At 37.6% G+C, this 25,066-nt stretch overlaps 2 protein-coding genes across 2 annotated transcripts in view; one reads left to right on the forward strand and one right to left on the reverse strand.

Moving 5' to 3' along the window:
* NUBPL (nucleotide binding protein like) overlaps nucleotides 1-25,066 on the reverse strand; it is a 340,415-nt gene that overhangs the window by 225,641 nt on the left and 89,708 nt on the right. The window lies entirely within an intron of this gene.
* LOC122738162 (transforming protein RhoA-like) lies at nucleotides 1,438-2,016 on the forward strand. Its single transcript, XM_043980230.1, has one exon. The coding sequence runs from the start codon at nucleotides 1,438-1,440 to the stop codon at nucleotides 2,014-2,016; it is 579 nt and encodes a 192-aa protein (XP_043836165.1).

Consider the following 25,066-nt stretch of genomic DNA (forward strand, 5'->3'; position numbering starts at 1 on the left):
TTTTTTGGAATACAGTTGAACAGATTCTCTATTAAAACCATAATCAAAAGTAAACTCCTGACAATTTGCACTCCCCCATTCATTCAAAAAGAAATCATTTCAGTACTGGGATTCCTAGTAGAACAATGTGTTTTTAATATAAAAATAGAGAGAGGAATTCCAGGTTTTTTCTGAAAGTAGATTAAACAGAATGATGTATCGGTTACACTTAGGTTTGTCAAGGAAGGCAGACTTGTGCAGTATCTACCTGCCCTATATGTGTGTAGCATTATTATTCAATAAGTGATGTGCTACTGAGAGTTTTGGCAGAATATGCATTCAGAAGTGAAATAATCATTAGTTAATGCTATGAGTGCACAAAAGCAAATAGAAGAAAAAACCTGGAAAAACCATTTCCATTGCCACAATTACCAACAGCACCTGGTGATAGTATTTTTTTTTCCAAAATCTATCTCACTGGGCACTTTTTTGAAATTTATAGTTTCTAATTATATCAAATAAGGGAGGGCTGTCCTTAATGGGAGCACTCCAGCACAGCTTCAGGCCCATAGTGATAAAGTAGGAAAGGCTCAATTCACTGGGGAAGGTTATAAAATGTTGGATACCAAGGTGAACCTTAGGCGTGAAATCAAGGATTATGTTAATTGTCATGAGCTCAGGAGAAGGAAAAAAGAGAGGGAGCCTGAGGGATGAAAAAAAGAAAAAGAAAAGAAAGTGATGGTTGTGGAAAGGTGAAGAGAGATGACTGAGAGTCTTGGGATGTTTCTGACCTACTGTGATGCAGGTAAGTTGTAGGCTATATAGTCAGAGTATAGAGAAAGTGGGCAGCTGGGTGGTGCAGCGGATAGAACACTGGCCCTGAGGTTGGGAAGATCTGAGTTCAAATCTCACCTCAGACACTTATTAGTTGTGTGACCCTGGGCAAGTCACTTAATCCCAATTGCCTCAAACATCCAGGGCCATCTCCTGTCATCCTGATCTATATCTTGCCACTAGACCCAGATGGCTCTGGAGGAAAGAGAGGGGGTGTTGACCTTGCACAGGTCAACTTAACTCCAATTCAGTGCAAGTCATGATGTCACCCCGATGTCATAGTCCTCTTCGAGAATGAAGAACAAACAACAACGTAGAGCAAGAAGACGCGAGTGTATGGAGTGGTGCTGTATTGAGCTACTTGAACGAAAGAGTCCTAGTGGAATCTTTATGACTTTAGAACCAAGTAAGCTGAGAGGCTTCAACACATTCATTCTAGCTTACTCCGTAGTTAGCCCTCACTTCCACCACTGCCCCGCCGCCCGCCTGCACTCGCGCTCCCGTTCCTGCTCCCCGCCCTCCTGCCCGCCGGTTTCTTGAGTAAAAACTGCCAGAATCCTAGAAGACGCAGGACTCGCGGAGCAGCTTGTCCGGCTCAGGAGGGACTCGAGAACCACTTGAGCTATGTCCACCATCCGGAAAAAGTTGTTTATAGTTGGTGATGGTGCATGTGGAAAGACGTGCTTGCTGCTTGTATTTAGCAAAGACCAATTTCCTGAAGAGTATTTGCCCACCGTGTTTGAAAATTATGTAGCAGATATTGAAGTGGATGGAAAACAGGTGGAATTGGCTTTGTGGGACGCAGCTGGTCAAGAAGATTATGATCGCCTTAGACCTCTTTCCTATCCAGATACCAATGTTATACTTATGTGTTTTTCCATCAATAACCCTGATAGTTTGGAAAACATCCAAGACAAGTGGTTCCCAGAAGTGAAGCATTTCTGTCCCAGCATACCCATTATCGTGGTTGGGAACAAAAAGGATCTTCGAAATGATGAGGCCACCAAACTGGAGCTGGCCAAAAGGAAGCTGGAGCCAGTGAAAACTGAAGACGGCAGAGATATGGCAAATCGGATTGGCGCCTTTGGATATATAGAGTGTTCCGCAAAGACCAAAGAGGGTGTGAGGGAGGTTTTTGAAATGGCTGCAAGAGCGGCTTTGCAAGCCCACAGAAAGAAAAGATCCAAGTGCCTTATGTTCTGAACACGTGGAAAGCACAGCCCTCACTGGGTTAATTTTTGAAATGCTGTTTATTAATCTTAGTGTGTAATTACTGGCCTTTTCCATTTACCTGCAATTTGCTTTAAAAGATTTACAGATTGGAAATCATCTTGCTACCAGTATTTAGAAGCCAACCATAACTGTTTAATGACAATCTGAGTCCAGCATATCTGTGTGCACAAGGGTCCCTCTGAACATTACTTTTAACCTTTCTCATTTCCCCAACCAGCACATCTAGCACTAATTCAAGGGATTTCTTAACTTCTTTTTTCTATAAAGAGAAAAAAAAATCATCACTTTTGTGAATTGGGCTTTAAATACTTTTATACCTAACACATCCCGTTGCTGTGAACTGCAAGGCTCCCTGGGGAGTAAATGCTAGTCACTTCGGAGCAGGACCTCTTTTAAGGTTTTAATTGGTGGAGCTCTGGGGTATTATTCAATTGTTTGAAAATGGGACCAACCAGAAAGGGCAAGTCTCCATGCAGCTGTGGTAAAGCTGGTTGTGTGGTTTCATATTAGTGACCTTAGAGTTACTGTGTAATTAGTGCCACTTAATGTATGTTACCAAAAAAATAAATATTATCTACCCCAGCTTAAATGTGGTATATTTTATATAACCGGATTTCCTAATACTTATATTTGTATCTCTACAGAAAAGTCTCTGGGCTTGTTCGTTTTTTAAGTGCATTTGAACATAAAATCAGATGGAAAAAACATTTGAAATTCCTTTTTGTCAGTTTCTTCTGTGAATGACAGCCATTAGCAGTTCCTTTTCTGCACAACATACCCCAGCAGTGTCCACCCCTGTCCTTGGAGCTGGGCTTCAGTGAATGGAGACACCAAGTTCTACCTCCAAGCAATGTGATGGTTTAGAATTGGAGTGATTTGTCCAAACTTGGTATCCACAGTGTCTTGGTATATACAATGTATATTTCTTACTCTGATAGTGATGACTCCCCTTAATATCCTGGGGGAGCTTGTAACCTATTCTCTGTTGATGGCCAAAGTTCCATTTGGAACTTTTCATTCCTGACTAAACTTTTTTTCTGTATCAGTTAATCTTTCTCAACTACTAATAGAATGGGGGGGGGGGGGAGAAGAGGAGGAAGAGAAACAATAACAACTAGATCTCCATGCTGGCCACTGAGAACATGCTGGAGAAAAGAGGGGGAATAATGGACAATTTCCTCATCTACAGCATTAGGAAATATAAGGGAATGATGCACTTACTTGTTTATGGATAGCACACAATGATTCTACTTCTTGATTTCTTACTTGTCACTTAGTTTTTACATCTTAATTAAATGCTTTTATTTTTAGATTGACATTACCTGGATCATCTGGTATTAGAGAATGTTGTATTGGATTGGGAGAATCAGACCATAATATATAAAATAGATGGTCTATAGCAATCCCAGTAAACTTGAGGAAAGCATTGAGCAGAGTTCTCAGAATTCTTGGGGGCCCTCTTGTTGAATAGAATTTCATCACCTGTTGGTCAAATGCATGTTAAGGTGCAGTTTCACTGTCTCTTAAAACAAAAGTGGACCTCTTGCCCACTGCTACTGCCACCTTAAAGAATCAAGACAATGACTGATTTCACAATTATTTTCTAAACCAACAGGAAAAAAACAATACTGCCATGGGACCCAAACATGGAAGAAGCAACAATAAAAAGTCTACATGCAGCTATCAACTTTATAAGTATATCTCTTTTGCTCAAATTTGTTTTCTCCATTTTTGCTCCAGGCAATTTGGTGCTGAAGAGCAAAAGGACTCATTTGAGAAGTGCTACTGGGATTGTAAATATTTGTGTGCATACTTTAAAATAAAAGACCAAGAAATAAAACAGGTTCTTTGAAAAACTATGGAGAAAAGCATGCTGAGAAAATGGCTTAGAAATTAATATGGGTATAAGAAAGGGAAGAGGAAAGTATGAAGCTAGAGGACTTTTATTGAAGTAACTGATGAATCGGTTTTACAGTGTGAAACACACTTATCCAAAGGTACTTTGGAGACTGTCCTGGATATAATATTTCCATGTTCAAATTTATCCCTGGATGAAAAATGACTTATGTCTCTATTACAGCTATGCATTATAAACATGCCTTTATTCAAAGAGCTCTGATAAATTAACAAGCATTTATAAAGCACTTACTATAAGCTGTTCTATTTTATATTTATATATATATAATTTCCCCCTGATTACATGTTAAAACAATTTTTAACATTTTTTAAAAATCTGAGTTCCAAATTCTGAGAAAGTAAGCAATCAGATATAGATTAAATGTACAATCATGTAAAACATTTCCATATTAGTCATTTTGTACAAGAAGATTCAAATACTAGCTGTATGACCTTGAGCAAGTCACTTAACCCTCATTGCCCTCCCCCCTGAAAAAAAGAAGACTCAAAGAAAAAGAAAAAGAATGAAAAAAAGAAAGTAAAAAAATAGCATGCTTTGGTCTGTATTCAAACAATATCAGTTTTTTCTCTGGAGAGAGATAGTATGCTTCATCCTTAGCCCTTTGGGATTGTCTTGGATCATTGTTTTGCTGAGTATAGCTAAATCATTCCCAGTTCTTTATCGAACAATATTGCTATTACTTGTGTACAATGTTCTCCTGGTTCTGTTCTCATCACTCAGCATCAACTCATGTAAGTCCAGGTTTTTCTGAAATCATCCTGCTTGTCATTTCTTATAGCATAATATTCCATCACATATACTACAGCTTATTTGGGCATTCTCCCAGTTGATGGGCATCCCTTTGATTTACAATTCTTAGTCACCACCAAAAAAAGCTGCTATAAATATTTTTGGAAAAATAGGTCCTTTCCCCTTTCTTTATGTTTTTGGGTTATAGACCTAGCTGTGTTATTGCTAGATCAAAAGGTATGTAAATTTTATAGCCCTTTGGGCATAGTTGCAAATTGCTCTCCAGAATAATTGGATCAGTTCACAACTCCACCAACAATGCATTAATTTCCCAGTTTTCCCACATCTACATTTTTTAAAAGTCTGTTTCAACACTAAATGGCACCTTGTTGACCATGTAGGACAGTATACAAAATGCCCTTAGCATATTGTTAGTGTATAGAGATGTACCTTTATACAACTGTCAAATTGTTTATCAACAATTAAATATGAAATCATGCTTCTCTTCCAACTCCTCTTACAATCATAGGGGCAGTCAATGGATATTACCCAAAGAACAACTTCATTCAACTTATAACACAATGATTGCAGAGAAGACCATGTGTGCCACAAAAAAAATATAAACTAATGTCAAACAGATTCATTTTAGGCAAGAACCACAGGCTAGATGGGGGTCTTTCTCTATTTCTACCTTTGGACATCAGCTTTTTCAAACAATTTTGTAAGTGTCTTTGGGTCTAGAGAAGTTGAACTTCTAAAATCCAATGCCTCTCCATGGGTGGAGGTGACCCTCAGTTCATGAAAACTACTGTAAAGTGAAAGCTTGGGCAGCCTCCATCAAACTGAGGAAAGCTTCAGGTATAACCCAGCAACAGACCAGATTAAACTAGCCAGAAGGTTTTCTACACGGTGATTTTTTTTACCATAATAACTCATACAGATGTTTATTAAAATGTAGTGTGTGTCAGTGGAAAGACTATCCACACCAATTGTGTCACAGGCCTTTTGATATATTGGTGCAAAAGGAAATTGCACCTTACTTTTTATAAAATTTAAATATTTTTCTAATTACATGTAAAAACAATTTTAACATTCATTTTAGAAAATTTTAGTTCCGTATTCTTGCAAGAAAAAGCTTTTACAGTGAAGGGAAAGATTGGGGAGGTAAGGAGGAGTGAGTGAACCTTATTTTCATCAGAATTGGCTCAAAGAGGGAATAACATACAAACTCAGTTGGGTATATAACTCTATCTTCCCCTGTAGGAAAGAAGGAGGGGAAGGGGATGGGTTGGGGGGTTTAGAAGGGAGGGTAGATTGGGGGAGGGGGTAGTCAGAAGCAAAACACTTTTTTATTTTTAGCAAAACACTTTTGAGAAAGGACAAGGTGAAAGGAGAGATCATAATAAACAGGGTGGGGACAGGACGGAGGGAAATACAGTTTGCAATAGTAATGGTGAAAAAAAAAATTGAAGCAAGTTTCTCCGATAAAGGTCTTATTTCTCAAACATATAGAGAACTAAGTCAAAATTATAAAAAAATAAGAGCCATTCCCCAAATGATAAATGATCAAAACATACGAACAGTTTTCAGATGAAGTAATCAAAGCTATCTATAACCATATGAAAAAAATGTTCTAATTCACTATTGATTGGAGAGATGCAAATCCAAACAATTCTGAGGTATTACCTCATACCTATTATACTGGCTAATAGGACAGAAGAGGAAAATGATAAATACTGGAGGAGGTATGGGGGAAATGAAACATTAATGCACTGTTGGTGAAGTTGTAAACTGACTCAACCGTTCTGTAATTTGGAACTAATCCCAAAGGGCAATAAATCTATATATAACCATTACTAGGTCTACATCCAAAAAGAGATTTTAAAAAAAGGGAAATTTCCATATATGTACAAAAATATTTATAGCAGCTCTTTTCTGGTGGCAAAGAATTAGAAATTGAAGAGATGCCCATCAACTGGGGAATGGCTGAACAAATAGTGGTATGTGATTATGATGGAAATAATGAGCAGAATGCTCTCAGAACGTGAAGGACTTATGATGAAAAATACTATCCATTCCCAGAGAACGAATAGATGGTGTCTGAATACAGATTGAAGCATACTTTTTAAAAACTTTTTTTTTCTTGAGGTTTTTTTGTCTATGTTTTCTTTCAAAACATGACTAATATGAATATGTTTTGCATGACTACACATGTATAATCTATATAGAATTGCTTGCCTTCCCAATTCGGGGTGGGGTGAGAAGGGAGGAACGCAAGGAATATGGAACGCAGAGTTTTAAAAACTAATGTTAAAAAATGTTTTACATGTAACTGGGGAAAAGTAAAATTTATAAAATAAAATCTTTTAAAAGTTCTTCCAAGAGTTCTTTTTGTGCCTGAGACCAATTCAAATTCTTCTCTGTGGCTTTGCATGGAGTTTCTGGACATTTTTTTTTGACAAACTCTTTTAAGTTTGTGTTCTGATCTTCCCTAGTACCATAAAAACTTTCTATGATCAGGTTCTTTTTTGTTGTTGTTTGCTCATTTTTCCAGCCTATTTCTTAACTTTTAACATTATGTTAAAGTTGGATTCTTCTCCTGGGTTAGAAGAGGAAATGTTCCACACCTCAGGTTTTTTATGCTGCTATTTTCAGAGCTAGTTCTGAGGATCTGTAAGTTTTCGGTTCTTCAAATGTGGTAGAGGAAAGGTGTAGTCATTGTTCTCCTGCCCTGTGCTTTAATCTATGAGTGACCACAAGTGCTCTTTTCCTCCCTAGAACTGTGACCAGGGTCCCCACTCCCTCATGGCCACAGGCTCTGGTGTACTAGAACTTCTCCTTCCCCTGGGACTGCTACCTGGAATTTTGTATAGGCAATGCAACAGACAGTCCTGCACCCAATGTCAATAAAGGGTAAACAGTAATCTCCTTCTATCTGACACCCTTATTGTCTGTGGGATGAGAGCTGTGGAAGCAGCAACTGCCAATTCAGTCACCCCCAAGGCTTGCTGCTAGCTTTCTGGGACACAGCCTGCTCTGCACTGAGGTCTACTTTCATCCCAGTGAGACACTCCTCTCCTACCAACATTCCAAACTGCCTTGGCCTGTTGATTCTGCCAATACAGAATTTGTTTTGAGGCATTATTTTAAAGTTGCTTCATGGAGAATTTGGGAGAGATCAGGCAAATCCCTGCCTTTATTCCACCATCCTGGAACCCTACTTTTCTAAGAACAGTATGACAAATGTCATAGGATCACAGATTTAGATTTAGAGCTAAAAGGGAATTTAAATTATACCACTCCAAATCTTACATTTTATAGATGAAGAGACTAAAAGCCAAAAAGGTTAACCAACTTGCCAAAGTCATAAGTGACAAGTCCAGGTATCAAACCAAGGTCCTCTGACTCCAAATTCATTGTTTTTTTCAAAAAAACTACAAGTTTTCCAAGCAAAGTATGCATTATAGAAATGAAAGCCTTCCTCATGCATGTGTGTACATCTCAACATTAGATCAGGGCTAGTTCTTACTTTAATTTTCCTTCAAATAGTCCTCTTGCCTTTGAGGCTCCTCATTGCCTATGAAATAAACTCCTTAACTTTATCTTTTTTTTGGGGGGGGGGAGGCAATTGGGGTTAAGTGACTTGCCCAGGGTCACAAAGCTAGTAAGTGTCAAGTGTCTGAGGCCTGGGATTTGAACTCAGGTCCTCCTGACTCCAAGGTGGGTGCTTTATCCACTGCTCCACCTAGCTGCCCTATCCTCTTGCCTTTGAAATAAGCAGTAACTGCTTAGACTAGGAGCTCTTAAAGGTCCTATGAATCAATAGTTCTCTTTTAGATCTACAGCCCAAATGTATCTTCTTTAGAAACAAATTTTATGTAAAGTCACATCTGCTACTTGTATCATGGAATCACTAGTTTTCTGGAAATGGAACACCATGGTGGAATTACTTTCTTTCCTACAGCATTTGGAAATACACTCTTTTTTTTAATTGAATTTGAGCTTTATTTCAGCATCTTAAGGGGAAAAACTCCTAGGAATCATGTAACAGATAGTACCTTTACTATTATTGAGAAGGTATTAGAAAGCCAAAAGGGGGGGGGCAGGGAGCAGGGAGTGGAATGGCTAATAGCTCTTTCTAGGCAGTATGTATAGAGGTTATTTTCAAGAAAAGAATAGCAACATGAGTATTGCCGCCAATAACCAAATCTATCTCCCAGAGTCTTCTGAAGACAGATGTTCTAGTGTATAGCAATTACAAAGGCTAGGAGTGCATATTAAATCAGCCATATCACAGATACAGAATGCCATGGTGAATAGAATTCAGTTTCAGGAAGATCAGTGTTCAAATTCTGTCTCTTACATTTGTCAGCTATGTGATTATTGAATCATAAACTTCTCTGAACCTCAGTTTCGACATCCATAAAATAATACCTCTTGTACTTGGATCACAATTGTGAGTTAAACATTATTATTCAAATGAAATGGCATATGTAAAGTGCTTTAAAAACTCTACAGCACTATGTAAATGCCAGCTATTGTTATCACTGACATATATTACCAATAAAACCAATATCTGATGAACTCAAGAACACTGTGGATTCTAAGGAAACATGGAACCACAGGACCATATTTGAGAATGGCTCAAAAGAAAAACCAAAATCTTGAAAGAAGTTAAAAGGAAACAAACAGGATTAATGACCTGAATAGCAGAAATCATTAGCAAAAGAGATGAACTCAGAATGCACGGTGGCAAGTCTCTCCAAAAAAAAGTAAAAAAAGGAACAAATAATTGAGAATACAAATATACTGAACTGAAGGACAATCTGCAAGAAGAAAAGAAAAAAAAAGTCATGACATTAAAAGAACAAATGATCTCTATATAAGTAAAGCACTTTGATTGTGAAGACAAGTTGGGGAGAGACAAGTTAAGCATAAAGCAACGCAGAAGAGCATGACAAGTGGGAAAAAAACTGAATACCATACTACGTGATATAATACAAGAATACTGCCCAGAACATAAGAATACAGAAAACAAAGCATCAATCTAAAGGATCCACAGATTGACTCTACAAAGTATCAGTCAGGACATAAACCTTAGTTTCTCCTAATCCTAAATCCAGTACTCCATTATCTCTTTACCACTCTCATCCCCAGAAATGTGGGTGAAAAGAATTTGAGCTTCCTACATACCCAAAGACCTACCACTAACACATAAAGAATACCTTTGATTTTTTTTCTATGAGTTATAATTGAGAAAATAATGAAAATTAAAATGAGCCTTATTCGTCTGAGTTTCCCCACTGTTTGGGTGAAGGAGAGGGGGAGGGGAACATGACAAAACTTCAAAAGAAATGGGTCCTTTGCTTCAAGTATAAGGGGTTGGCAAGAAGTTACACAACTTCACAGTATGAATTAAGGAGGGAGAAAAACTGATCAGAATGAACAATTGGCAGAAATGGAAAGGGAAACATGACCTGCTTCCCAGAGGAAGCCAAAAAAAAAAAAAAAAGGTCAGAATGAGGAAGGAATAAGCATTTATATAGTGCCTACTATGTTCCAGGCACTGTGCTAAACACTTTTTTTAAACAAATATTATCTCATTTGATCTCCACAATAATCCTAGGAGGTCGGTGCTATTGTAATGATTGGAATGACGCCACCTACTAGAGACTTGCTGTGGAAAAGCTCCACCATGAGGAAAATGCCTCAGAGGCATTGTGGCTTTTCCTTGGTGTCAGGAAATGATGTTTGCTCATGGGTGCTGTCTATCAAGGCTACCAGCCAATCAACTTGAGGAGACTCCTATGGTCTGGGAGGAGACAGGAAGGAGGAAAGGGAGCCTGCGCAGAGAGCGCTGGCCCTTTTTGGCTTCCTGACTTGATGGTGGCAGCGGCAGAGGACTTCACAGGAAATTTGAGGAAAGATAGGAATGCCAGGCTGTTAGAATTCTGTTCTCAATCTTTTTCTTTCTATTTTCCAATAAACCCTTAAAAACCTAAACTTGTTTTATCAGTGATTTTTAGTCAGTTTCCCCCAAACTGGGGGAACAGATTAGAATCCACATTTAGAATCTTAAATTACACACTATCATATCTCTATTTTGCAGTTGAGGAAATTGAGGCATATAGAAGTTAAATGACTTGTCCATATTCACACAGCTAGGAAATATCTATGGCCACATTTGAACTCAGATTTTCCTGACTCCATGCCATTTACCCACCACACCACCAGGTACCTGGTGAAGCAGTTAACTTCATGCTTACATTTACAAGATACAGTCTGCTGCTACACCCACCTTCCCCCAGGGACCCCTTTGAATCATCTACCTATCCTACAACCCCTAGAGCCAACTCCAATTCCTCACCCTCAAGAGCCTGCAACCAGACTCCTCACCGGCTTCTGGCCCCTCTCTTAATGAAGCCTCTGCCCTAGTCCACAGGTGAGGAAGTGTGGTATGAAGGTGAAAAGGGGCCCCAATTTCATTGAGGATTAAATAGCAGAGAATAGATAGTATTAATCCTGAAAAGGGGAAGAAAATGGTGAAAAGAAAATGTCCATTGTGAGTACAGTATGAATTAACAAAGATTTCTTGGTAAGGTCTGGTTTCCATTCTGATTTCCATTAAAAAACAAAACAAAACAACTTTCCTAACATTCTTAAGTTAGAGACTACAAAGAATGCCCAAATATGGCCAAGAATCGTATATTCTAGGTAAGGTTCCTTTTTCAGCAGACATACTGTTACACATCTCATTTTAGATTTCAGAAAAGACTGGTTTCTTCCCAATTCCATTATAAAGCTGACTAATTACTTTAGCCCCATACCATATAGTCAGCAGTCTCAAGAATCAAAGCTTCTTTATTAAGGCTGCAACAAGAACCATGAATCTTGCACTCTGAGCCTTGGCAGCACTAAATCTGAAGCCTATCTCTTAATCCTTTTGGTATGTGGCTCATGAGTCAGAATGTCTCGATTAGATCCTCATTTTGGATTCAAAAAGTGTTTAGGGAAAAATTTTAGGAATATAAGAATAATACAAATCAAGAATGATAAGCTCCAGGAAGACAAGGGCTGATTTTGGTTTTCCCAGACCTAGAATGGCGCTTGTCACACTTGTTGAGCTGTTTTTCAGTCGTGTCCTTATTTGGGGTTTTCTTAGCAGAGAGATACTGTAGTGGTTTGCCATTTCTTTCTCCAGCTCATTTTACATATGGCAAACTGACAGGGTTAAGTGGCTTCCCCAGGGTTATATAGCTAGTAAATGTCTGAGGCCAGATTTGAACTCCTGAAGAAGAGTCTTCCTGACCTTAGGCCCACCACCCTATCCACTGTGCCACCACAGTGGGGGTTTTAAAGCTGGAAAGAACCTTAGAAGTCACCTAGACCAACCCCTTCATTTTGCAGATGAAGACAATGAGGCCTAGAGAGCTGAAGTGATTTGCTTAGGGTAGCAAATTCAAATTCAAATGTTGTGATTCTATATTCTAGCTTGCTGAAAGTATGCACTACCTAAATTCCCAATGATGATCCTTGAATTGAATTGATTACATAGGGGCAACAAATGGCCTAATTTGTATGCCCCCCCCCCAAAAAAAAAAGCTTGTACTTTTCCCAAAAATATTCTTAAGAAAAATCATGAAGATTAGGTTTTCATATAATCCCTTTCACATTGTCAGTTGACTATTTCTGGTCTGTTTTCTCTTGAAACAATGCCTCTAGGAGGTAGGTAGGATTAATCTCTGATACTCTTATTTTGGACAAAGGACAAATGACTTTATCCAAGGTTGCTGGGAAGCACTCATCAGTACCCATAGAGCAACCACTGCAAAAATGCAAAATCATAAGTCCCAAAGATACAAAAGAATGAGTCCCTAACACTTTGGGGTCTTACAATCTTACAACCCCCATTCAGAAACAAGTAGCTTATGAATGAGTTTAGACAGAATGGATAAAAGGATTTAGAAATGAAAAACCTTTCTGATCAGAGTAGAATTAATCAAGGAATTTCCAGGGGAAAAAATATATATGTTTTAGTGAAGTTTTAAAGGACATACATATTTTTAAAAGGACTTAAAAATATTTCCTGCAATTATCAGGGGCAATGTGTGTATCATGGAAAATTAAACATGGACTCATGGGACCTGAGTCCTGATCCTGGTTCTGTCACATAATACCTTTATGACCTTGTGAAAGTTATTTAACCTCTTTGGGCTAGTTTCCTTCTATATAAAAGGGACTGGAGTAGATGACGTCTGAGGTCCTCCCAGCTTCAGATGTGTGATCTAGAGCCCCAATGAATTAAGAATAAAGTGAGGGTCTGCTGTGGCTTAATGACTTGTCTACTGGAGAGGCTGAAGCAGCAATAGCTATGCTTGCTCTCCTCAGACCACAGGCGTTTGATAAAGAAAACCATATTCTATGGATTTCCTTGTTTATGGATGATGTCTGTTTCCAACTGATTGGGTACAGAATAAGCCATAGAAATGATGAAAACCTATCTCTGGTGCATACTACAATGGAGGATGGAAAGCAGGGTAGTAAGAAGGCAGGAACAGATGACAGAGAAAGAAGGGAGAGAGAAAGAGGGAAAAATGGGAAAAAAGAGGGAGGGAGGGATGGAAGGGTGGGAGGAATAGAGAAGAGGGAGGGAGGGAGGGAAAAAGGAAAGAAGAGAGTGAGAAAAAGAGTCAACATTCAGCACTTTCACTCTGATGAATTAGGAAAACCAATGACTTTACTGATCTCATTGGTTCTACAAATTTTGGGCTAAAGAAGGAATTCTGTGTAAAGATACAAAATGATGTACTGCCAGATACAATCATTCATCTTAGTGGTTCTGTTTAACTTTTTATAGGAAGGCATTTCACCCAATTAACATTTATTAAGTACCTACTATGTGCCAGGCTCCATCTGAGGGCAATGGGGAAATCAAAGGCAAAAATGAATTCATCTCTACTCTAAAGGATCTTATATTCTTTCAGGGAAGACATATACATTGTGACCCAGTGAAACCCGGTATGAACAGTTCAACGTCAGCCCTTAAGAAGCATGTACAGCATAGTAATGGTGGTTCTCAACTCCTGCTGCGTGCTAGCTAGGGCACAGGTAGAGAGAGGTAAGTTCACTGACTCCTAGCTCTTCATTCCAGTGGCCCACTCCACCCTTTTGCCTGGTGAAAGGATAGTAGCCTGTTAATTCCATATCAGGTATTTGTCTTAAAACTATATATAAAATTGAACCGCTGGCGGCTCTGGGCCCTTGAGGGCAGGTGGTAGCATAGTGGAGAGTACTGGGCCTAGAGTCAGGAAAACTTAAGTTCAAATCTAGCCTAAGATAGTTACTAGCTATGTGAACCTAGGCAAGTGGCTTAACCTCTCTGCCTCAGTTTCCTCAACAGTAAAATAGGAATAATAATAGCAAATACTTCCCAGGGTTGTTATAAAGATAAAATAATTGGTAAAAAAAAAGTGCTTAGTACATTGCCTGACACATAGTAGGGATCATATAAAAGCTTATTTCCTTCCTCTTCCCTTCTCCCGCTTAAATCAGTCCTTCCACTTACAAGACACCAACTGTGTGTTGCATGTGAAACAATGAGGTAAAAAGGAATGCACGCCTATGTTCATCCTTTGTGATCTGTTCTCCTCCTATAATCTCCATCCCTCTATGGTATTATCACTCTTTTTTAAAAAATTTAATTTTTTAACATTTTTATTTAAAGTTATGGGTTATACACTAATGCACTGTTGGTGGAACTGTGAACTGATCCAACCACTCTGGAGAGCAATTCAGAATTATGCCCAAAGGGCTACAAAGCTGTGCATACCCCTTGACCCAGCAATACCACTTTTGGGTCTTTTTCCCAAAGAGATCATAAAAAAAGGAAAAGGACCCACATGTACAAAAATATTTATAGCTGCTCTTTTTGTGGTGGCAAGGAATTGGAAATTGAGGGGATGCCCATCAATTAGGGAATGGCTGAACAAGTTGTGGTATGTGAATGTAATGGAATTCTATTGTGCTTTAAGAAATGATGAGCAGGAGGGGTTCAGAGAAACCTGGAAGGACTTGCATGAACTGATGATGAGTGAGATGAGCAGAACCAGAAGAACATTGTACACAGTATCATCAACATTGTGTGTTGATCAACTATGATAGACTAGATTCTTCTCACCAATCCAATGGTACAAGAAAGTTCCAAAGGACTCATGATGGAAAAGGCTCTCCAACTCCAGAAAAAAAAGAAAAAGAATAAAAAAAAGAACTGTGGAGTATGGATGCTGACTGAACCATTAAAAAAAAAAAACACGTATGGGTTATAAAATTCTATTTCTCCCTACCTCCCTCCCCCCTCGCTGAGGCAGTGTAGGTTATACATGTACAATTATGTAAAACATTTCCATGTTAGTCATTTTGTACAAGAAGAATAAAAGAATGAAAGTAAGTGAAAAATAGCTTGCTTCAGTCTCTATTCAATCAAAATCAGTTCTTTCTCTGCAGGCAGATAATCATTTTATCATTAGTCCTTTGGGATTGTCTTGGATCATTCATAGTTCTTTATCAAACATATTGCCATTACTGTGTACAATGTTCTGGTTCTCTTCACTTCACTATGCATCAGTATAAGTCTTTCCAGGTTTTTCTGAAATCATCCTGTTTGTCATTTCCTATACACAATAATATTCCATTACAATCCTATACCACAGCTTGTTGAGCCATCCCCCAATTGATGAGCATCCCTTTGATTTCTAATTCTAAGCCACTACAAAGAGAACTGCTATAAATATTTTTGCATAAATAGGTTCTTTTCTGGGTTTTTTTATATTTGAACTTTTTAATGTAATAAACATTTTTATTCATAGTTTTGGATTCCAATTTTTATCCCTCTTTCCCTCCCTCCCTTACTCCTTCCCTAAAGCAGTAAGCAATCAGATATGGGATATACATGTATGATTATGCAAAGTATTACCATATTTGTCATTTTGTACAAGAAAACTTGATTAAAAGAAAAAAATGAATGCTTTAATTTAGTCTGTTCCATCAAACAGTTCTTTCTTTGAAGATGGATAATATGTTTCATCAATAGTCCTTTGGGATTGTTTTAGATCATTGTACTGTTGAAAAAAGTCAGGTCGTTCACAGTTCTTCATCAAACAATATTGCTACCTCTGTGCACAATGTTCTCTTGGTTCTGCTCACTTCACTATACATCATTTCATACATGTCTTTCCAGGCCTTTCTGAAGTCATCCTGTTTGTCATTTCTTATGGCACAATAATATTCACCATCATATACCACAGCTTGTATAGCCATTCCTCAATTGATGGGCATTCCTTTGATTTCCAATTCTTAGCCACCACAAAAAGAGCTGCTAGAAATATTTTTTGTACAAATAGGTCTTTTTCTCTTTTGGGGGATGTCTTTGGGATATAAGCCTAGCAGGTACTGCTGGATCAAAGGGTATGCACAATTCTATAGCCCTTTGCGCATAGTTCCAAATTGCTCTCCAGAATGTTGGGATCTTTTCACAACTCTACCAATAGTGGATTAGTGTCCCAGCTTTCCCACATCCCCTCCAACATCCAATATTTTCCATTTTTGTTATATTTGCCATTATGATAGGTGTGAGGTGATACGTTGGAGTTGTTTTACTCTACATTTCTCTGATCAATAGTGATTTAAAGCATTTTTATATGACAATAGTTTTAATTTCTTTGTCGGAAAACTGCCTGCTCATATCCTCTGACCATTTATCAACTGGAGAATGACTTGTATTTTTATAATTTTTAATCAGTTCTCTATATATTTGGGAAATGAAGCCTTTATCAGAGATACTTCTTGCAAAATTTCCCCCCAGTTTTCTGCTTTCCTTATAATCTTGGTTGCATTGGTTTTGTTTATGCAAAAACATTTTAATTTTATATAATCAATTTTTTTTTACATTTTGTAATGCTTTCTATATCTGCTTTGATCCTAGATTCTTCACTTATCCATAAATCTGACAGATAAACTATTTCATGTTCTCTTAATTTGTTTATGGTTTCACCCTTTATGTGTGAATTATGATACCTTATCTTGGTATACGATGTGAGATGTTGGCCTACACCTAGTTTCTGCCATACTCTTTCCCAGCAGTTTTTGTCAAATAATGAGTTTTTATTCCAAAAGCCTGGATCTTGGAGATCATCATATACTAAATTACTGTGGTCATTTACTATAATGTAATTTGTTTTGGGCTTTTTTGTGGTTTGTTTTGTGGGGCAATAAGGGTTAAATGACTTGCCCAGAGTCACACAGCTAGTAAGTGTGCCTAGTGTCTGAGGCCGGATTTGAACTCAGGTCTTCCTGAATCCAGGGTTGGTGCTTTATCCACTACGCCACCTAGGTGTCCCCACTATAATGTAATTTGTACCTAATCTATTCCATTGATCCAATGCTCTATTTCTTAGCCAGTATGAGATTGTTTTCATAATTATTGCTTTATAATAGTTTCAGATCTGGTACTGCTAGACCACCTTCTTTTTCATTTTTTCATTGATTCCCTTGATGTCCTTGAGCTTTGGTTCTTCTAGATGAATTTTATTATTTTTTCCACCCCTATGATTTTTTACAGTTTGATTGGTATTGCACTGAATAAATAGATTAACTTAGGTAGAACTGTCATTTTTATTATATTGGCTTGGCCTACCCATGAGTAATTAATATTTTTCCAATTGTTTGGATCTGACTTTGTGTGAAAAGAGTTTTATAGTTGTGTTCGTATAATTCCTGGGTTTGTCTTGGCAGGGAAACTCGCAAGTATTTTACATTGTCTGCGGTTATTTGAAATGGAATTTCTCTTTCTATGTCTTCCTGCTGGACTTTGTTGTTAATATATAGAAATGCTGATGATTTATGTGGATTTATCTTGTACTATGCAATTCTGCTAAAGTTGTTAATGATTTTAAGTAGTTTTTAGTTGATTCTCTAGGATTTTCTGAGTATATCATCTGAAAAGAGTGATAGTTTTGTTTCTTTATTGCCTATTCTAATTCCATTAATTTCTTTTTCTTCTCATTGCTATAGTCAACATTTCTCATACAATATTAAATAATATAGTTGATAATGGGAATGCTTACTCACCCCTGATTGTACTGGGAAGGTTTCTAGCTTACCCCATTAAAGGTAATGTTTGCTGATAGTTTTACATAAATATTACTTATCATTATAAAATAACTCCATTTATTCCTATGCTCTCTAGTGTTTTTAACAGGAATGGGTGTTGTATTTTTTCAGACTTTTTCTGCATCAATTGATTTATGTTGGTTTTATTATTGATATAGCCAGTTATGCTGATAATTTTCTTAATATTGAACCAACCCTGCATTCCTGGTATAAATCCTACCTAGTAATAGTCTATGATCCTTGTGATATATTGTTGTAATCTCTTTGCTAGTATTTTATTTACAATTTTTTTCTTTCTCTTTTTTGGCTCTTCCTTGTTTGGGTATCCACACCATATTTTTCTCATAAAAGGAATTTGGTAGGACTCCTTCCTTCACCTATTTTCCCTAATAGTTTATAGTATTGGGACTGTTCTTTAAATGTAGGGTAAAATATAGGGTAAAATTCACTTGTGAATCCATCTGGTCCTGAGGATTTTTTTCTTAAGAAGTCCATTAATGACTTGTTCTTCTCCTGTTAATCTGGGTAACTTGTATTTTTGCATATTTTCATCCATTTCATTTAGATTGTCAATTTATTGGCATATAATTGGGCAAAATAGCTGCTAAAAATTGTCTTAATTTCCTCTTCATTGGCAATCACCTCTTTCATTTTTGATGCTAGTAATGTTTTTCTTCTTTCCCTTTTTTTTTTTTTTTTGCAGAGCAATGGGGGTTAAGTGACTTGCCCAGGGTCACACAGCTAGTAAGTGTTAAGTGTCTGAGGCCGGATTTGAACTCAGGTATTCCTGAATCCAGGGCTGGTGCTTTAACCACTGCGCCATCTAGCTGCCCCACTTCTTTCCCTTTTTAAATTAAATTAGTCAGTGGTTTATCTATTATTAAATTTTTCATAAAACAGGCTTCTAGTTTTATTTATTAGTTCAATGGCTTTCTTACTTTCAATGTTATTAATCTCTCTTTTGATTTTCAGGATTTCCAATTTGGTGTTTAATTAGGGATTTTTCCTTTGTTCTTTTTCTATTCTATTTTTTTAGTTGCATGTCCAATTCACTGATCTACTTTTTCTCTAGTTTACTGATGTAAGCAATTAGAGATTTAAATTTTCCCCTAAGTACCACTCTGGCTATATCCCATAAATTTTGGTATGCTGTCTCGTTGTCATTTTCTATGATGAAATTATCCATTATTTCTATGATTTGTTCTTTGGCCCACTTATTTTTTGGGATTTTTAAATTTCTGATTAATTTTTAATCTCTTTCCATTGTCCATTATTGAATGTAATTTTTATCACATTATGATCTGAAATGGATGCAATTACTATTTCTGCTATTCTACATTTGGTTGTGAGGTTTTTAATGTCCTGATACATGGTCAATTTTTGTGTACGTGCTATGTACTGTTGAGAAAAAGGCATATTCTTTTCTATCCCCATTAAATTTTCTCCAGAGTTATCATAACATATCCAGAATTTTATTCACCTGCTGAACCTCTTTATTATTTATGTTTTTGTTAGATTTATCTAGTTCTGAGAGAGGAAAGTTGAAGTCTCCCACTAGTATAGTTTTCCTTATCTATTTCCTCCTGTAACTCAAAAATTTAGATACTATACTATTGGATACACACACACACACACACACATACATATACATGTATAGAGTATATAGTATTGTCTGTATATATAATATATAGTGTTGTGTATATATGGTATATAATATCGTATATGTGGTATATATTTTATATATAGTATGTGTGCGTGTGTGTGTGTATATATATATGTATATATATATATATATATATAGTATTTATATGACTTCATTGTCTATAGTACCTTTCAGCAAGATATAATTTCCTTCTTTATCTCTTAATTAAATCTATTTTTGCTTTTGCTTTCTCTGAAATCATGATTGTTAACCCCGCTTTCTTTGCTTCACATGAAGCACAATAGATTCTGCTCTAGTCCCTTACCTTTAAGTTGTTTGTATCTCTCTGTTTCAAATGTGTTTCTTGTAAACAACATAATGTAGGATTCTGGTTTTTAATCCATTCTGCTACCTGCTTCTGTTTTATGGGAGAGTTCAACCCATTCACATTTATAGTTATGATAACTAACTGTGGATTTCCTTCCATGCTATTTTTGCTTATTTATCCCCCTCTTTCTCTTACCACCCACCTTTTCCCTCCTCACAAATGTTTTACTTCTGCTCACCACCTTCCCCAATATACCCTCCCTTTTATGAGTCTCCTGTCCCCCCTTCTATTATCCCTATCCTTTTCTACTTCCTTAAAGGGTAAGACAGATTTCTATATCCAACTGTGTGTGTATGTTATTCCCTCTTTGAGCCAACTTTTAGTAAGTTTTAAGTTTTGCCCCCTAACCCCCACCACCCCTGCATCTTCCCTTCCATTATAATAGCTCTTTTATGTGGGGTAATTTACCCCATTCATTCTCCTCACTCCTCCTTCTTCCAGTGCACTTTTCTTTCTTACCCCTTTATTTTGTTTTTGGGGGTATCATCCCATCAATGTCACCTTATAAACACACCCACTCTCTACATATACTCCTTCTAACTGCTTTCATAGTAATAAAGTTGTTGAATTACAAATATTATCTTGCTATATAGAAATATAAACATTTTAACCTTACTGAGTTTCTTTTTTTTTCTCTTTCTTGTCTCTTTTTTACCTTTTTATGTCTCCCTTGAGTCTTGTATTTGGAGGTCAAATTTTTTAATCAGCTCAAGTCTTTTAATTAGAAATGCTTAAAAGTTCTCTATTTTGTTAAATATCCATTTTTTTCCCCTGAAAGATTATATTCAATTTTGCTGGATACATGATTCTTGCTTATAATTCTTACTCCTTTGCCTCCCATTATATCAAATTCTATGCCCTCCAGTTCTTTAATGTGGAAGCTGTCAAATCCTGTGTAATCCTGACTGTAGTTCCATAATATTTGAATTGTTTCTTTTTGACTACTTGAAATTCTTTCTCCTTGGTCTGTAACTTGGCTGGTTCCTGGGAGTTTTCATTTTGAGATCTCTTTTAGGTGATCAGTGGATTCTTTCAATTTCCATGTTGCTGCTGGTTCTAATATATGAGAGTAGTTTTCTTTGAAAATTTCTTGAAAATGTTGTCCAGGCTTTTTTTTTTTTTAATTAAGGCTTTCAGGTAGTCCAATAATTCTTAAATTATCTCTCCTAGATCTATTTTCTAGGTCAGTTGTTTTTCTAATGAGAAATTTCACATTTTCTTCAATTATTTTAAGTTTTAAAATTTTGTTTTATCACATTTTGATGTGTCAGAGAGTCATTAGTTTCCACGTGTTCAATTCCAATTTTTAAGGAATTGCTTTCTTCAGTGAGCTTTTGTACTTCCTTTTCCATTTGACCAATTCTTGCTCTTCTCATGCTATTGACTCTTTTTTCATGATTCTCTTACATAACTCTCATCTATTTTCCCAATTTTTCTTCTATTTCTCTAATTTGCTTTTTTAAATCCTTTTTAAGCTCTTCCAGGAATTCTTTTGGGGCCTGAGACAAAATTACATTTTTCTTTGAAGCTTCAAATGTAGCCATTGTGACGCTACTGTCCTCTTCAAAGTTTATGCCTTGATCATCCTTATCACCATAGTAACTTTCTATAATCAAGCTCTTTCTTTGTTGTTTTTTGCTCATTTTTCCTGCCCTTTTTTGTGACTTGGTGTTTTTTTATGTAAGAATTGGGCTCTGGTCCTACACTGTCCCAAGCTTTTTGTGCTGGGGCTCTGGATTTCCTGCTGGTTTTCAGGGCTTAGATGCTTGCTTTCTCTGGAGAGTAGGCTTCCCTTCTGGCTTGTATTGGGGGGTGGAACCTCCCTGTTGGCCTCCCCTGGATATGGGGTTTAGCTGTTGGGGACCTTGCTGCTAGACTGCTACAGAGATAGGGCCTCTCTGCTAGCAAGCCCTGGAGGAGTATCTTTGTCGCTGATCTGCCCAAAGGGTAGGACCCTGTTGCTGGTTTGCTATGGAAACAAGGTTTCTCTGCTGGTAGGCCCAAAGTGCTGTTGGCCAGCCACAGGACAGGGCTTCACTACTTTTCAGCAATGTAGTCAAGGCCTTGCTGATGGCTTGTGCTGAGGGTGGGCTCTCCGGGGTAGGGCCTTGCTATATTAAATAGACTACTCACTTGTCAGGGGGCTGCTGGCTTGCAGGAGTGCAGGGCCTTGCTGTTGGATTGCCCCAGGCTTGCAGTCTTGTTATAGGCCCCCTGCTGTGAGGCTGGCTGCTGCTGCTGCTCTTGAACCTCCCTCCCATCCCACCCCAGTGAGATAGACCTTTCCTGCTGGCCTGGTAAGCTGTTTCCCTACACCTAGAAAAATTCTGAGGCAGTTTTCAAGTTGCTTGGAGAGGAAATTTGGGAGGGTTTCAGAGGGTTTCTTCCTCACTCCATCTTGGCACTAGAAGTCTCAGTGTTATCACTCTTAAGAATACCTCCTTTTGAACTGCTTATATATATAAAAGAATAAAGGCAAAGGAAGGTGGGCACTAACATCTGAGGGACTGCATTACCTGCTGGAAGCCAACCAAAATGTCAACATAAAACCTATCCAAGATTTTTAAAGCATTGTATAATTTTGCCAGGAATTGAAGTCAATCTTACTACCCTTGTTTACAGACTCTATTCTTTTCCCCCTTTGAAAAAGCAAGACAATTGCCCTTCTCCAGTCCTATGGCACCACTCTCAATCTCTAAGATTAACAACAGAAACTCAGTGATTAGATCTGCTGGTTCAGTTCATTAGCCTAGGAGAGTTCGTCCCATCCAGGTTAAAAGCAGTGAGTATACTTATATGCTGTCTTTATCACCTCCTCACTTATACTGACTTTGCATTCTCTGTTAACCACTTTTGTTTTACCCTTTCCAATCCAGAGGATGCCCAGTATTTTGTAGGCCTTTTTAACTATAGCAAAATACTGGACTGATGTCTTCAGGGAATAGTAGAGAGTCATTTCAAAATCCTTTTCCTGGCTAGAAACTGATTCTCTTAAAAGCGCAGTTTGTGTTATCCCCACCCACCCACCCAAATGCATTACCTTACATTTTTCTGTGCTTAATCTTATCTGTCATTTTTCTATCCATTCATCCAGCTTTCAGGGACCTTCCTACAGTAGTTTATCCTCATCAGCCTGTCATTTTACTCTGTGAAACAGCTTAGTGTCATCTACCAACTTGCAAATTTCACTGTGAAATTCCTTTTCCAGATTATTTCTGAAATCATTAAATAAAACCAATCCCAGAACTAATCCCTAGAGTACCCCGCTATTAACGATTCTCTGTTCAGAGAAGTGCCTGTCTCTACCCTTTGTCTTGAAGTCACTAAGTGGCGGTACTCAGGTTTTTTAAACAGCCTCTAAGGTTTATTGAAAGATAAAATAATATTCATTGATCTGCCTCTGCCACATCCTTAATGGCCACCCCAACACCCAACAAACACTAGATGATTAGTCTTGTACAGTATCCGGTCACTTTAACCTATTTTATTTTAATCTTGTTATGGTGGTTTAAAGTAGCATCCCTATCTTACTCCTTGTTTCTTCTATGAAAAGCCTAGTTCAATGCTGATTTTATCCCAAAGTTTCAAATTTATGCAACTCACATCACTGAAAGAAATCCAAAGGAGGCTGAATATAATAAAGGTAGAATAGCAGAGACAATACTGGACCTAGGGTTGGTAAGATCTGAGTTCAAATCCAGCCTCCGATACATATTAGCAGTGTGACCCCAAGCAAGTTATTTAATATCTCAGCATCAGAATCCTCATCTGAAAAATATGATAATAGTGCCTAGCTTCACAGGGTAGTGATGGGAATCAAATGAGATCATATATATAAAGTACTCTATAAAACTTAATGCTCTGTGTAAATATTAATTAATGCTATTCTAGTATGTTAAAGTATGGTATATTTTATCATGAATGTAGGGTCTGTATTATATAGAGACACAGATATAGATATTCCCAATATCTAAGAAGACAGCTTGCAAAGAATAGGTATTTAATCTATAGTAGGTAAACTTAATTGAATATGATATTTGAAAGAATTTGAGAATGACTATAACAATGCAGAATAATATTTTTCTTGACTTCATTTTTGTTATACTATATGGCACTTAAATGTTTATTTAGCGGCGGCAGCAGTAAGATGGCAGCACATAGGAGCTCTGCAGCCTCTTCAGCGCTGAAGGGGTTAATCCAGCACTTCACTGCCATCATGGGTACAAGTGAAAGTATGGGGAAATACATGCTTGAAGCCTGCAAACAATAATCTGGAGATGGCTGTCACAAAGTTTTTGAATGGTGGAAGAATAGCTGAAGAGTCTAGTACCAGTTCAGCCAGTGTATCTTCTGTCAGGCCACACATAGAAGATGAAGTATGAACTCCAGTTCCTCAAAAGCAGGAGATATTGGTAGAACCAGAGTCCTTCTTTTGGTGCTCCTAAAAGGCGGCAGCCAGCTCTTTCAATATTTTATGGTTTTTGAGATTTTCAGACTGAAACTATTCAGCAGGAACAAGAGTTAAGAAATGGAGGAGCAACAGATAAGTTCACTACTCTTCCAGATCCCTTCCAACCACGTATTGATCTGCTGCATAAAGGCAGCTTTAAAACCACCAAAGAATGTGGCCAGATGCAGAACAAGTGGCTTATGATCAACATCCAGAACGTGCAGGACTTTGCTTGCCAGTGCCTCAACTGGAATATCTGGAGCAATGAAGCTGTGAAAAACATTATCTGGGAACACTTCATTTTCTGGCAGGTATATCATGACAATAAGGAAGCACAGAGATACATACAGTTTTAAAAATTAGGGGATTTTCCCTACGTCTCCATCTTTGATCCAAGGACAGAAAGATGGCAGTGAATACCTATTCCTGGACCCCACTGAGCCTCACTTGACATGAGGCTTGACATTTCAACTTCAAGTGAGAGAGAAAAATCCCTGCTTCTTGATATGCCCACTAGAAGAGCAGCCTTCTTCTCTGCTGCAACCCTCAGAGAAGTGAGACACTGCAATCAATACTGGGTCCTTCCTCCAGAAGAAAAAAAAGAGAAGACACAGGGATAAATAGCTTGGCTCTCTTGGCCTGCTAAGAGCAGTAAGAACAAAAGATGCAGAAAAGAGAGCAAAAGACCTGTGTCTTGAAGCCCTAGGCAGGTAATATGGACCTCCA

This window comes from Dromiciops gliroides, chromosome 2, assembly GCF_019393635.1.
Source record: "Dromiciops gliroides isolate mDroGli1 chromosome 2, mDroGli1.pri, whole genome shotgun sequence".
In the NCBI taxonomy this organism is placed as follows: Eukaryota; Metazoa; Chordata; class Mammalia; order Microbiotheria; family Microbiotheriidae; genus Dromiciops; species Dromiciops gliroides.

What these genes read in the sequence shown, in the direction of transcription:
- LOC122738162 (XM_043980230.1), top strand. Translation starts at nt 1,438, where the DNA reads ATGTCCACCATCCGGAAAAAGTTGTTTATAGTTGGTGATGGTGCATGT.